This window comes from Myzus persicae, unplaced genomic scaffold (genome assembly GCF_001856785.1).
Source record: "Myzus persicae strain clone G006 unplaced genomic scaffold, MPER_G0061.0, whole genome shotgun sequence".
Lineage (NCBI taxonomy): Eukaryota > Metazoa > Arthropoda > Insecta > Hemiptera > Aphididae > Myzus > Myzus persicae.
The window spans coordinates 1-13,692 of NW_019104259.1; the positions used below are offsets into that span (position 1 = coordinate 1).

At 27.1% G+C, this 13,692-nt stretch overlaps 2 protein-coding genes across 2 annotated transcripts; both read left to right on the plus strand.

Moving 5' to 3' along the window:
* The first annotated feature begins 4,617 nt into the window (after positions 1-4,617).
* On the plus strand, positions 4,618-6,041 carry LOC111040556. Its single transcript, XM_022324491.1, has 2 exons — positions 4,618-5,253; positions 5,327-6,041. Exons 1-2 carry the CDS (start codon positions 4,966-4,968, stop codon positions 5,600-5,602), a joined length of 564 nt encoding a protein of 187 aa, XP_022180183.1. The 5' UTR covers positions 4,618-4,965; the 3' UTR covers positions 5,603-6,041.
* Positions 6,042-6,204: 163 nt separating this feature from the next.
* LOC111040557 lies at positions 6,205-7,591 on the plus strand. Its single transcript, XM_022324492.1, has 2 exons — positions 6,205-6,523; positions 6,597-7,591. Exons 1-2 carry the CDS (start codon positions 6,236-6,238, stop codon positions 6,870-6,872), a joined length of 564 nt encoding a protein of 187 aa, XP_022180184.1. The 5' UTR covers positions 6,205-6,235; the 3' UTR covers positions 6,873-7,591.
* Positions 7,592-13,692: the final 6,101 nt, after the last annotated feature.

Genomic DNA, 13,692 nt, shown 5'->3' on the forward strand with positions numbered 1-13,692 from the left:
GTCATTTTGAAATCTGTAGCTCAAAATGAGGGGGGCTGCGTGAAGTTGGCCCCCCCTGTCTTATTTCGCTTATAGCGGGCAGGGAAATGATTTGCAAATTCTGAAAACCAATTTGCAAATATTTGCAAATTATTTGCAAAATGAGTACATAATTTTCAAAAAAATCGGTCATGGTGGGGGGGCCAACTTCACGCACGTATATATGTGTATGTGATCAGTGATCACTATTCACTGATCATTTATGTAAGTTATAGACTATATACATAAATACTTAGATAACTATACGACAGTGTCCGACTTGGAAAAAATAAATAGTTTGTATAATACTTATGTAATATCTACATAAAAAATATTTTTTGTAAATAATTATAATAATTTATTATTTTATATATAGCTACGTAATGTTAATAATATAAAAAAAAAAATTGAATTTAGAATTAGCTGATAACAATAATTAGTGTGCGATTTATGCGTATGTTTATTTATTTATTTATTCATTCATTCAAAGTAATTACAACTAAATAATTACAATAAAAACACATTAATAATAGCTGATACGTATACATACCAACTGAGCTCGTATCTGGTATACGGAGTTCAACGATATTAAAATTCGTTTTATACTAAAAACGTATACAAATAAAAACATGATTTGATGAAATAAACATAGCACAATAAATAGATACTTTAGAAACAAAATTTAACATCAGCATTACATTTAGGTACATATTATACGATATTATGTTTAGACATACAAACATTTTATAATTGTATTGATACACCATATTATACATATTATCATCAAGATCACTTACCATTTTATTTTTATTAATTATATCATTGGTATTATTGTTTTTACTCTCACATAAACTTTTCATTCGACTCTTTACTTCGTTATTTAAAATGTTGACAACAGTTTTCCTCGTGTAATTGAGAGAGTTTCTAGAACTAGTTAATAAAGTATATGCGGTTTAATGTATTTTCCTGTTCTTAATGTTTTTTTCTATCTATTATTTCTGTAACATTGAGCGTGTGGTTTTGTATGGATTTAACTAAAATTTGTCTAATATTTAATTTATAAACAGATAATATATTAGTATGGTTGAATAATTCCTCTAATGGTAGAGAGTATTCTACTTTTACAATAATGTTTAGTGTCATATGAAATGTATTAATGTCTGTTCTGTTAGTGCCTCTCCGATATTATGTTATGCCATATAATAGAATAAAATTACACAGTGCCATGTATACATTTGTCTTATAATTGATTTATCAAGAAATCAAATTTTGTAAAATAATACAATAAAGCTCTTATCGTTTTAATTTTTTAATGTTCTGTATGTGTTCTAACCATTTTAGGACCATAATTAAATATAAAACATTTTGTAAACAGCATATGATGATGTATGACAGAATTGAAGACTGCATGCAACAAGAATACCTTCAAATGTCTATAGCACATTGTGCATTTATACTTTTTAGATTTTTGGATTTCAGTAAAAACGACTTGTATATTTATTGATATTTACTATTCACTATTATTATTTTACTATTATACTACTACTACTATTATTTATTATTAGTGAGGAACATTGTATTACACTTTCACGAGTTAACTATAAAACAGAGTATTTTATAATTATACATTTTTAACTACAAAATAATTTTCGTAGTTTTGTCAATTTTGTGATCATGATATTTATTATTTTTAAACTGCTACTGGAACAACTTATGTAGGATCTTGTATTCAATTACACATATTTTTATAGATCCTAAATGTTTTTGTCTACATTCAAAAATTTCAAATATCTTTAGAGAACCTACTCTAAATATACATATTTACAAGCGTGTTTATATTTATCTTCACGTCTAATAAATGCTAATATAAATATTTGGTAAAATGTCCCATATTCTACTAGTGCATTTCTCATTATTTTGAAAAATACTAGGAATTTTAAGCTATACTGACCTCTCAAAAGTAACTAGATCCAATTTTCTATCAGAAACCAATCTCAAAGTTAAAAATCAAAGCATTTTTTGTTGTTATAAACCATGCACGCATAAAAAAAATCATATCATCGTAAAACCAATACATTGATTCATCGATATTTGATACATTTAAATGTTTATAAATTCAAAAATACTCGTTTTCCTTTCTCGCTGGCCAAGCCTCACGCTTAACGTATGCCACGAGCCACTGATTTGGTAACTTGGTATTAAAAGCCTGTGGGCTCGTGTACGGTGTACCCGCCATAATATACAGGAGATAAGTTCGTGTGAATAATATATTAAGGTAGTTCTAGTCAGTAAGTCAGTAAAAAAAATCACATTATGCAGGTATTTCTCGACCGTTCTTTAGAGGAGATATATTAGTAAATGTTTAGACTTTTACAATTCAATTTTAAAGTCGCACAAGTATTACAATTTTGTCATGAGGTATGTTTTTACTCGAAAAGCAACCAAATACTTTTCCCTATTTCTATATACTGACATGTGCCTGCGAGTGCGAGAACGCATTAAGATAAGCTGTGGTATGTAGTGCACACACATACATATTGTTAAATTACACTCGCATATATTGATATGACCCGGATGTAATGTCATATAATTTGCCTAATTCTTACTCCTTATAAAATGACCAACTGGAATCACCTTAATACGGGTAATTTATTTATAAAATCAATATAATAAACTGCTATTCAACATCATTCAGGTGTTCTATAATGTCCTTAAATATTTTCTTGTATGCATTTAATCTATAATCCATGTTCTTCTAACTTGAGATAAATGTATCTGAATTCCGAAGTCGGTATTTAACTATTCATACAGTCTCGTTTGGATATCGTGCTCGTACTTCAACTAAGCTATTTAATTTTATAAAGAATCTCGACCAAGTAAGTAGTGCTGTTCATGTGGCATGTGCAACTGTGCAAGAGTCAAAATGAACTTTAGATACCATAAAACAAAACCTAGTTTAGTACCTAATGTATCGACATTCTTCAATTATAAAAACTTTTAGTTGGTAGGTACTCAAAATATTTTTTTCTTTATTATTGTTATTTGCTTGTGTAAAAGATATCAATTATACACCTATATACATGAATACATATTAAATGAGTAAGTTTTAAATATCATACAATGAATTGTGGTTTATATAATACAAATATCAAACAAATAAATTCTTCAACTATGTAATACAATATATATATTATATAGGACACAGTACGGAACAGTTCATAGACGGCCAATGGCCATATGAATATAATTTATTAAATAGATCACACAAATGTCAATGATGTACATTGTACATGTACATAAGCACATAGCTATTTGTTTTCACATAAACTGCCCATTATAATATACATATAACAAGTTAAACACGATTCTGTGTTTAGATTTAAATAATTTACTCAAAAATACATAATAATAAATAAAAGACAATAGTTTAACCTGACAATTAATGCTAAATGTTATGATATAATATTGGATTTCATAATATTAGTACGCTATAAATTGAATAAGTAACATTAAATTGTATATTGCTAATATATTCATGTACCTATATCTTAATTATATAGTTACACACATATATATATAAAATAAATGAACTATTTATTTGATGCAGAACCATGTAATATTATTATGCATAATGCATAGTGTACCTATGTAATACAAATATTTTAGTTTTTTACAACAGAAATGCAATGTATTTGCATTCAATAGCATCATATTTACATCTCTTTTGTTAAATATATGCAATAATAATATTGGCCAGATCCTACGAATTTAATCGGTTAAACAAGGTTTAATGCAGTATTCGTTACTGAATACAAACGGCTTAAATGCTCTAATTTTCCCACATGAAAATATCTGAGTATATTGTCCCGTAGGTTTAAGCGTTGCGTTAGGCATTGTCGTAGGGTAGGCGAGAACGAATCCGGCGTTGGACGATTGCTGTCGGCCCATACAATGAAAGGACCTATATGCTATATAGCATGGCCATCCGGATTTTTTCCATTTTTTTTCGATTTACACGATTTTTACATAATTTTTCCAAGTTCCAATGATTATTTCATTGTCATCTGCATTTTTACTGTAAACATAATCTTCGTGGTGCTTACACTTTAAAATAATTACAAAAATAGTGGGCGTTACTTACCGTCTATCCGTATGATTGTGCCAAATACAATTACCTACATGCGATCTTTATTTTATATGGATAATAAGTGTATAATGTAGGTAATAGGTATATACTACCAATTTAGTTGAGTTTCACTTATAGACGCTGTACGGCGGATCTGCTTACCTGATTAGTTGTAGCACATTGTCTGCGATCCGACGATATCGGATTGCCTACCTGGGTAGCTAACTTGAATGTTAATCGATTTTCACTTGAGGTGACTGAGTTGATAGACACTCAAGCACGGATTAAAATTAAAATTTTTTTACATATGAAAAAGCACCGGACATGCAACGGGGAACTGCATTAAACAATTGCCAATTTTCATAGGCGATGTGAGATTTCTGGACACTGAAACTGGAATTTCAAACATTCCCGCGTTCAAAACGAGACCTCCAAGCCTTATCAAAAATCCTTATCACCTCCGAAATTTTTATTTTTTAACCATACATGACGTCGACAGGAGGGACTTACATAAGTCATTTCAATTTCAACGACTTTGTCGTCTCCGTCACCGAGTCTAACATGCCAAGTTTCACGACAGCGAATTTCCGATGGCAGCTAGTATATTATAAAGTGTAATTATGTTATAACTATCGTGTTATAATTTGTTGATTATTAGAAGATTATATTTGTTATTAAATAATTTATCATAACTGTTCGGTTAAATATTTTAAAAGTACAATTTTTGTCATGAAGCACAAAGGCAAGTGTAATAGTCCAGCTTTAGGAGTAGAAAAACAACAGTTGTGTTTACTCCGACCAAGAAAAACAATAGTGAAATTATGATAAGGAAGCCAAAAAATAGAACTAAGAATTCCAAACCAGTCAATGGCAGTGACAGAAGTTTTCCATCCTCTCTTGATGTAAGGAAGCGCAAGCATTCAGTCAATAAAAGTGGTGAGAGCTCAAATACAAATCGTGGTAAGGGTAACATCAAAGACACCAATGCACAAACAGCCATTACTGAAAAAGATGACGTAGCAATCGCTATCAAAGTAGCAGCGTTTGTCAGGAAAGTATTACACAATGAATTACCCAAAGAGAAGATGGAATGGCCACTATTTTTATTGGTAAGAATTTATATTATCAAAATATATTTGTGGGGAACATGTAATTGGTTTATTAATTTATGTTTGCTTTAAGATTGAATCCAGACAATCGGTCAAAATTTCTCAACAAGATTTTCAAAACATGATAATAAACAAATCTGCTGAAATCATGGCCACCAAATCATATTATGCAAAGCAAATGGATAGTATATCAATTTGTGAAGAAAAACAACAATCATATTATGAAAAATATAAACAATTATTAAATCATGTAAGTACTTTGAGTGCCAAACTGGATCGTCTGAATAGGATGCCTCCCACTGCTGTTAAACATGTTAGAAGTGTTGGAACAAATGTCAATATGCTGTAAACTATAACCATGCCTAAAATTATTGGAATGATCACCACCGGTACTAAGCTAAGAAATTATTGACTACTAATTTGTAAGAAGTTCATTTTTATAAAACTTTTTATTATTAATTGTATTGCTCTTTAACTAAGGTATTTAATTTTTCTATATTATTATTATTTAACTTTGAGTGCAATGCTAAGTCATCACCAGTGTGGGAGAGTAACTTGACTTAAGTTACTGTAACAAAATTACTTTTCAAGTAATTTGATGGTTATTTACGAAATTACTCATTACTTTATTATGGTTTGATACATTAGAATTTATTGATAATGTATGTAAATATTAAAAGATATCATACAGGTATCACAATTCATAATAAGCAAAATTATTCTAAAGTCTGTTATTTTTCTTATAGCTATTAATTATTGGACAATAAAGTGTTATATTTGTAATGGAATTCTTCTTTGTATTGTTTAAAATGAAGATTAATATGTGGCAAAATGGCAAAATAATTTATCATAACTGTTCGGTTAAATATTTTAAAAGTACAATTTTTGTCATGAAGCACAAAGGCAAGTGTAATAGTCCAGCTTTAGGAGTAGAAAAACAACAGTTGTGTTTACTCCGACCAAGAAAAACAATAGTGAAATTATGATAAGGAAGCCAAAAAATAGAACTAAGAATTCCAAACCAGTCAATGGCAGTGACAGAAGTTTTCCATCCTCTCTTGATGTAAGGAAGCGCAAGCATTCAGTCAATAAAAGTGGTGAGAGCTCAAATACAAATCGTGGTAAGGGTAACATCAAAGACACCAATGCACAAACAGCCATTACTGAAAAAGATGACGTAGCAATCGCTATCAAAGTAGCAGCGTTTGTCAGGAAAGTATTACACAATGAATTACCCAAAGAGAAGATGGAATGGCCACTATTTTTATTGGTAAGAATTTATATTATCAAAATATATTTGTGGGGAACATGTAATTGGTTTATTAATTTATGTTTGCTTTAAGATTGAATCCAGACAATCGGTCAAAATTTCTCAACAAGATTTTCAAAACATGATAATAAACAAATCTGCTGAAATCATGGCCACCAAATCATATTATGCAAAGCAAATGGATAGTATATCAATTTGTGAAGAAAAACAACAATCATATTATGAAAAATATAAACAATTATTAAATCATGTAAGTACTTTGAGTGCCAAACTGGATCGTCTGAATAGGATGCCTCCCACTGCTGTTAAACATGTTAGAAGTGTTGGAACAAATGTCAATATGCTGTAAACTATAACCATGCCTAAAATTATTGGAATGATCACCACCGGTACTAAGCTAAGAAATTATTGACTACTAATTTGTAAGAAGTTCATTTTTATAAAACTTTTTATTATTAATTGTATTGCTCTTTAACTAAGGTATTTAATTTTTCTATATTATTATTATTTAACTTTGAGTGCAATGCTAAGTCATCACCAGTGTGGGAGAGTAACTTGACTTAAGTTACTGTAACAAAATTACTTTTCAAGTAATTTGATGGTTATTTACGAAATTACTCATTACTTTATTATGGTTTGATACATTAGAATTTATTGATAATGTATGTAAATATTAAAAGATATCATACAGGTATCACAATTCATAATAAGCAAAATTATTCTAAAGTCTGTTATTTTTCTTATAGCTATTAATTATTGGACAATAAAGTGTTATATTTGTAATGGAATTCTTCTTTGTATTGTTTAAAATGAAGATTAATATGTGGCAAAATGGCAAAATGAGTATCTGTTAATAATTTAATATTGTAGTGTTAGACATGGTTATATATTTTATAACAAGTAAAACATACACCACAACCAAAACAATTGATTTTAATTTAAAATGTAAGATTTGTAATCAACGTAGAAGATTTAAGAGTAATATTGTATTGATTACCAATATTTATGAATGTAAGATTGATATCAACATTTGTTAGATTAAAGCAGGGATCATAATCTTTTGTTGGACATAGTAGAACGAATCTTATTACCTAGCTATCATTAATAATTCTTAATTCTTGCTGCCTGTTGGTAATGTCATATTATAAGATATCAATAGTAGGATAGTAGCAGCTAATAGCAGCCAATACACTTAGGAATAAGGTTGAACGATACTGTAATATTATGCTCAATGTGCTGCATGAATACATTCAAAAAACTTTCAAAAACTGTATATCAGTTAATACATTTGACTTCATATGCATTTTAGCATAATAGCATATTATTATAAAACATTTTAATTTCTATAAGCACTTATATTATTTAGTGCAATGATACATGTTAATATATTATATAATTCTATTTTATCTAAATAATAACAAATATAAAGTACCCACATTTAGTATTCAAATATGTTCATTAGTTAACTACATAAACTTCAAGTTGAAGTGATGAAACAAACAAATTAGTATTTATTCTAGATATGCATAGGTTCTATTAGGTAGTAATAAAATAGAAAAAATATAAATAAATGTTTATGTTGTTAAATTGTTTTAATTGTTGCATTATTGTGTAATTATTTACAAATCTCTGATTATTTTACATATTGATAGGCTTACAATATTTTTTTTGTTCAAATTACATTGTTTTCTAAGCTTATACTGTTACGTGCATCATTAGTTGTTCCAGTACTTCCTCTTTGTATGCTATACAATGCGTACCTACAGAAATTTTACAAAAATATGCTTAATCCTTTGCACTTTCAACACAAATATTTATTAGCAATTAATTATACTAATATTAACTATACTATTTAATAGCAATAGTTTAAATTTCAAATTTATTTAACTTGACTTTAAAAAAACATTACAATTTCATACAATTTGAATTACAATTATGTTGGCTTTTTTTTCTAAAATGGCACCAATTATTTGTTGTTTAAAATTTAAAAAACCCATCTTTTTTTAAAACAAAACTTCATTTACCAGAGCAAGAATAATATAAAAGTACATGAATCGTTCCAACGACAACAGTTGTAACATTTTTGTACTTTGATTGACACAACATTAAAGCATACTGCGAGTAGTATAATATTTAAAATATATTTGTATTTTATACCATTAAGATGAAATGTATTTAAAATGATAACAATAGCTCATGCAAACATGACATTATGGTACAAAATTGAAAATTAGGTATGTTTAATGAATACATTTACTGATATAATTTATAATCTATAACTACCTATTAGTTACAAATTAGTACAAATTTGTCTTATGTTTTCTAATAGCAATAACTATTTTTTTTTAAATTTATTTTTTATAAAGTTGCATAAAATTAAGTGTAAATTATTTAGCAATTTACAATATAAGTTAATTGTTTACCAATATATATAATTGATAAATTGATGATGTAACTGAAAAACATGCAAAAGTAAAATAAAATATTATAATATCCATTAGATTTGGACATTTACTTTTATCAACTATTAGTATTTCCTGATAAAGTAATTAAATAATTTCTAAATTGTTTACATTTATTAGCAAATGAAGAAGAAAGATTATTTGTATACATAATTTGTAATATATATTATATCTAATTTTATGTAAGCTTCTGGCTGCGGCACGTGCTAATTTTATAAATTTTAAAAAAGAATTTACATTGTCAGTTAGTTTTTTATTAGCTCAATTAATTTATTTATTTTTAGTTCTGAACGCAGTTACAAATTTGTTGATAATGATTTAGTCAATACTCAATATTATTCCTAAAGAAGTTGAATTTTAAAACTTATTTCTTCATAAAAATATACAATTACTACATTTTTTAAATTCTTATGCTCCCTTAAAATTAGTTGCGTCAATCCCCCACTAAAGATATCTGTCTAGATAACTAAATATTTAAGGTAACTTAATATCAACTAGGTACCTAGTATAATATAACAATCTGCAATAATAAGTATATTATTTTTCCCAAGTGGCTATAATTGATTAATTCAGTGTACAAATATGTTATTATTATTAACTGATTCACTTAAAACTTAATTAAATCAATAGTAGGTACTTTAGTGCTAATAATTACAAGGCAATCTTTAAAATTATTAAAATTACATTAAATTTGTATGATCCATCTATAACTTTATAAGTAATTAAAAAATAGTAGTTACATAATTGACTAATTTTACTAATTAAATGTAGAAAAAATTAACATAATTGCTATTATGTTAATAATAAAACATTATAGTATTTTAGTAAACTGACAATCAATTAGTTTGTGATTTATAAAGTAGAAAATTATAAACTACTTATTAATTTAAATAAAATAAAATTTAAAAAATTGCATTCAACCATCAAAATATTATATTAAATATAATATACCATCATACAATATTTTATATGTATTAATAATTGCATAGAGATAATTTAGCTTGCTTGGTAAACATTTGTAAAATTATGTTTGTTTCAATCTAAAACTTTTTTTTAATTAGAACTCAAATTTTCTACATCAAATTCACTATATACTCATGAGTCAAGTCATGACACTCTAAAGTATACAAATATACATCAATAAAAACTAATTAATTTACACATTATTTTATTTGTTAAAATTTAATACAGTAAAAAATTTTAAAATTAAACTTTATAAACTGTTGGTTAAATATGTATATTAAAAACTTATTAAGTACATGGAATATTTGACATAATCTAGAACAAAAACCCATAAATATGCACTAAAAACATGACAAATATAAGACAATTATCAAGTTAAAATTAAACAAATATGCAAAAATATCCAATATTAAATTGTTAATTTGAATTCTTTAAGTAATAAAACACATTTCTATCTTACTCAGCATTAATTTAGATTTTTTTTAAATTGTGATGAATTCACAAACATCTACTCCCTAATAATAAATCAACCATAAAAAATTCTTAAAACTTAATTATAAAAAAAACTTCAACATAAAATGCTAGAATAATTTTCTAAAAACTATCCATAATGATATTGTCAGCCAATTTATATACATAAATATATAATCGTCATTATTTTAGATTTTGGCGGAAGCAAAACATGTATTTGGTATTACATTTATGTAATAAACGCCTGGACATTTAACACTTTTCCAATTACACAGAGATCATGTTAAGCTCCATTACTTTGAGTGAATTTACCTATTATGAAACTTGATGGTAAGCATATTGTCTGTGTTAAGATTTTAAGCGAGTTATGAGTATTTTATATTGTATATGTAGACAACCAATTCCTGTGTAGCGCTTTCTTAAGGTTCCTCATTCCTTGTACAATGTTCTTAATGCAATTAAAAAATATCAAAAATAATTATGCAATATTTTAATTTCTAGACTTTTGTGAATATCTAATTGTACAAATGACAAATTTTCTTCTAATAATTTGATTTGTTACATTGTTATTCAAAAAATATTTATTGCAAGGATTTGAAACTTTTCGGCACGGAAAATATAATTGTTTACTATACACCAGAGATATTTAAACTATGTTACGATTCTAAGGGGTGTCAAGAGCGTTTTTCTGGGGTGGTGCGGTACAAAAGAGGAACAAAAATATAATTAAGATGAGGATTAATATATTGTTTTATTCTAAACGTATAACATTTAATTTCAGTTTTCTATGCATAGTTATTATTAACTTTGTTGTCTTGATATTATGTGTATGATTGGTCTATTATAAATAAATAAATAAATAAATCATCAAACATTTTAACATTTTCTTTCTGTGTCCTTAACCCTTTCACTGATCCAGACGTTCCTTTATTTTATAATATTAACATTTTCCATTAACCGTACAATTTTAGAATACCCTAACTGGCATTATTTTAAACTTAAGTAATACAATCATAATATTATAGATCTTAAAATAAAATTTAAAAAATTTAGGTATAAACAAATATTAAAAAAATTAAAGTTTTTGTAGCATAGACAGGTTACAGAGTATAAATAGTGTAGCAGTGTAATAATAATTTGAGACCCTGGAATGAAAAAATTTGAATTTCTCTGTTATACACAATGAATTACACAAACTACTTATAAGCTGATTAATACGCAGTATAAATATATAACAAAATATCTTTGGCTATATATATTGGCTGACAGACAGCCTCTGCCCAAAATCATTTTCATCTTTTACAATGATTTATCATTGAATTCAAATTTAACACATCCGTCGCAGTTACCTACTCAATGACTTTACATAAACTTGACACCTACTACATAGTTGAGCAACTTCCCCTGTTTTTTAAATGTATTTATTCTGTTTGAAATGTCAGTAGTTCCCCTTTTAATAATCAAGTATGACTAGAGATAGCATACTGACACCCATAATATAATATAAATTTAATTGCCTAGTTAAGTCCCCTTTCGTCAAGTAAAACAGTGCATAAAACTGTCACGTTAAATTAAGCAAAAAGGAACTAATGCATCAGTATGATAACCAAATTATCAAAAACTTCACAACACTGATTACTAAAATGATCTAAAATGACAAACGTGTATTTGTGCTTATTTGTAATTCTGTTTATAAAATTAATAATAAGTAACATTTTAATAGATTTAATAGATACTTGTAACAAGGACTGAAAAACTATCTGAACGTTTTTCATACACATGGAAAGGCATGTATGGTATCTATGCTACCCAATGTCGAAGTATTCATTTGAAATCTTTTTTTTCACTGATTAAGATTATATCTTAATTAAATTCTAAACTGATGATTGTCTGAATAGATTATCAATTCTCTCGATCGAATCTAAAATATGTTACAATGATATTACAAATATAATTGCAAAACAAAATCCACATTGAAGTATATTATTTTTAGGAACTTTTCAGTTTTACCAGATACTTTTTTTTGTTTGTCTTAACATAATATGTAGGTAATCATGCTGAAAACAATGTTTGAGTCAAAATTTGGTGGTCAGACTTAGTTTTAAAGTTATAGGTAATTTAAATTTATAGTATTTTCATGTACATACGGAGTGGTCACTCGCTTGGACTTTAAAAGTCTGACCACCAAATTCTGACTTAATTTTTGTTTTTAGAGTGAGTAGGTAACAACATAAATTAAAACAAAAAATAAATTTTAAAAAGGGGGGTTTGTTACAACAGAAATATGCTTATTTTTTTAATGTACTTGACATGTAATTTACAACAATACAAACATTTGTATCAGAAATATAACTTATATCTATAATCTATGGGCTATGACCATATCTTTAATAACTACTTCATCTCTCAATTTAAAGTTCTTATGTACAAGTAGTAATTAGTAAAGAAGAACATGCATCAGGGTGCCAAAAATGGAAATGCGTCGCTGTGTCTACCTGGTTTTTTTTATGTATACTCTTGTGTACACCCAACTGGCTAAACTGAGATATATATGAAAGAATTCGAAAATTAGTCATTCTATGAATCATGATACTGTATTCATTATGTACCTACTTACTTCAGTCTTCAATTGTTCGGCTAAATAATAAATTAAAAATATAATGTTGACATAGGTAGAGCTAGCTAAACAAAATACATCATTAATTGATGGGAGTTTGTGTTTGTCGTATGGATGCCTAAAGACCTAAACGTCTAATTGTAATACAAAATTAATAAATACATTTTATAAATTATTAAAATAATATTACCTACAAGGCTATAAATGTATAAATACTTAACACTTAGACTGCAGGTACCTAAATAATATTCTAAATAGTAAACAGTAAACACAACACGGTGAAAGAAATAAGACGTGATATTGGAATTATTGTGATACAGTAATCAGCATATTTAATTTAATTTTAAAAAAAGGGGGGCAAGTGGGTATCGCTCTGTTGACCTGTTGTATATTAGGTGTCTACACGGTCACTGTACCTAATGGATGTGTTAAATTTGAATTGAATGATAGAATAAAATCATTGTATACAGTATACAAAAATGATTCTAAGCGAAGACGGTCTAATGACCTATAATATTACCAAGTATATTTTATGATATTATTGTGATTAAAGTAATTTATCTTACTATTAGGCTTTAGGCATTAGTACTACAGACTACAGTGGATAGGTTGAATTAATTGTTTCCGGAAACATAGCATTTAAAAATGTCATCGTG

Bases quoted from the DNA above. Each gene is read 5' to 3' on its own strand.
- LOC111040556 (XM_022324491.1), top strand. From the start codon at position 4,966: ATGATAAGGAAGCCAAAAAATAGAACTAAGAATTCCAAACCAGTCAAT. The intron at 5,254-5,326 runs GTAAGAATTTAT...GTTTGCTTTAAG, and splicing joins AATGGCCACTATTTTTATTG to ATTGAATCCAGACAATCGGT.
- LOC111040557 (XM_022324492.1), top strand. From the start codon at position 6,236: ATGATAAGGAAGCCAAAAAATAGAACTAAGAATTCCAAACCAGTCAAT. The intron at 6,524-6,596 runs GTAAGAATTTAT...GTTTGCTTTAAG, and splicing joins AATGGCCACTATTTTTATTG to ATTGAATCCAGACAATCGGT.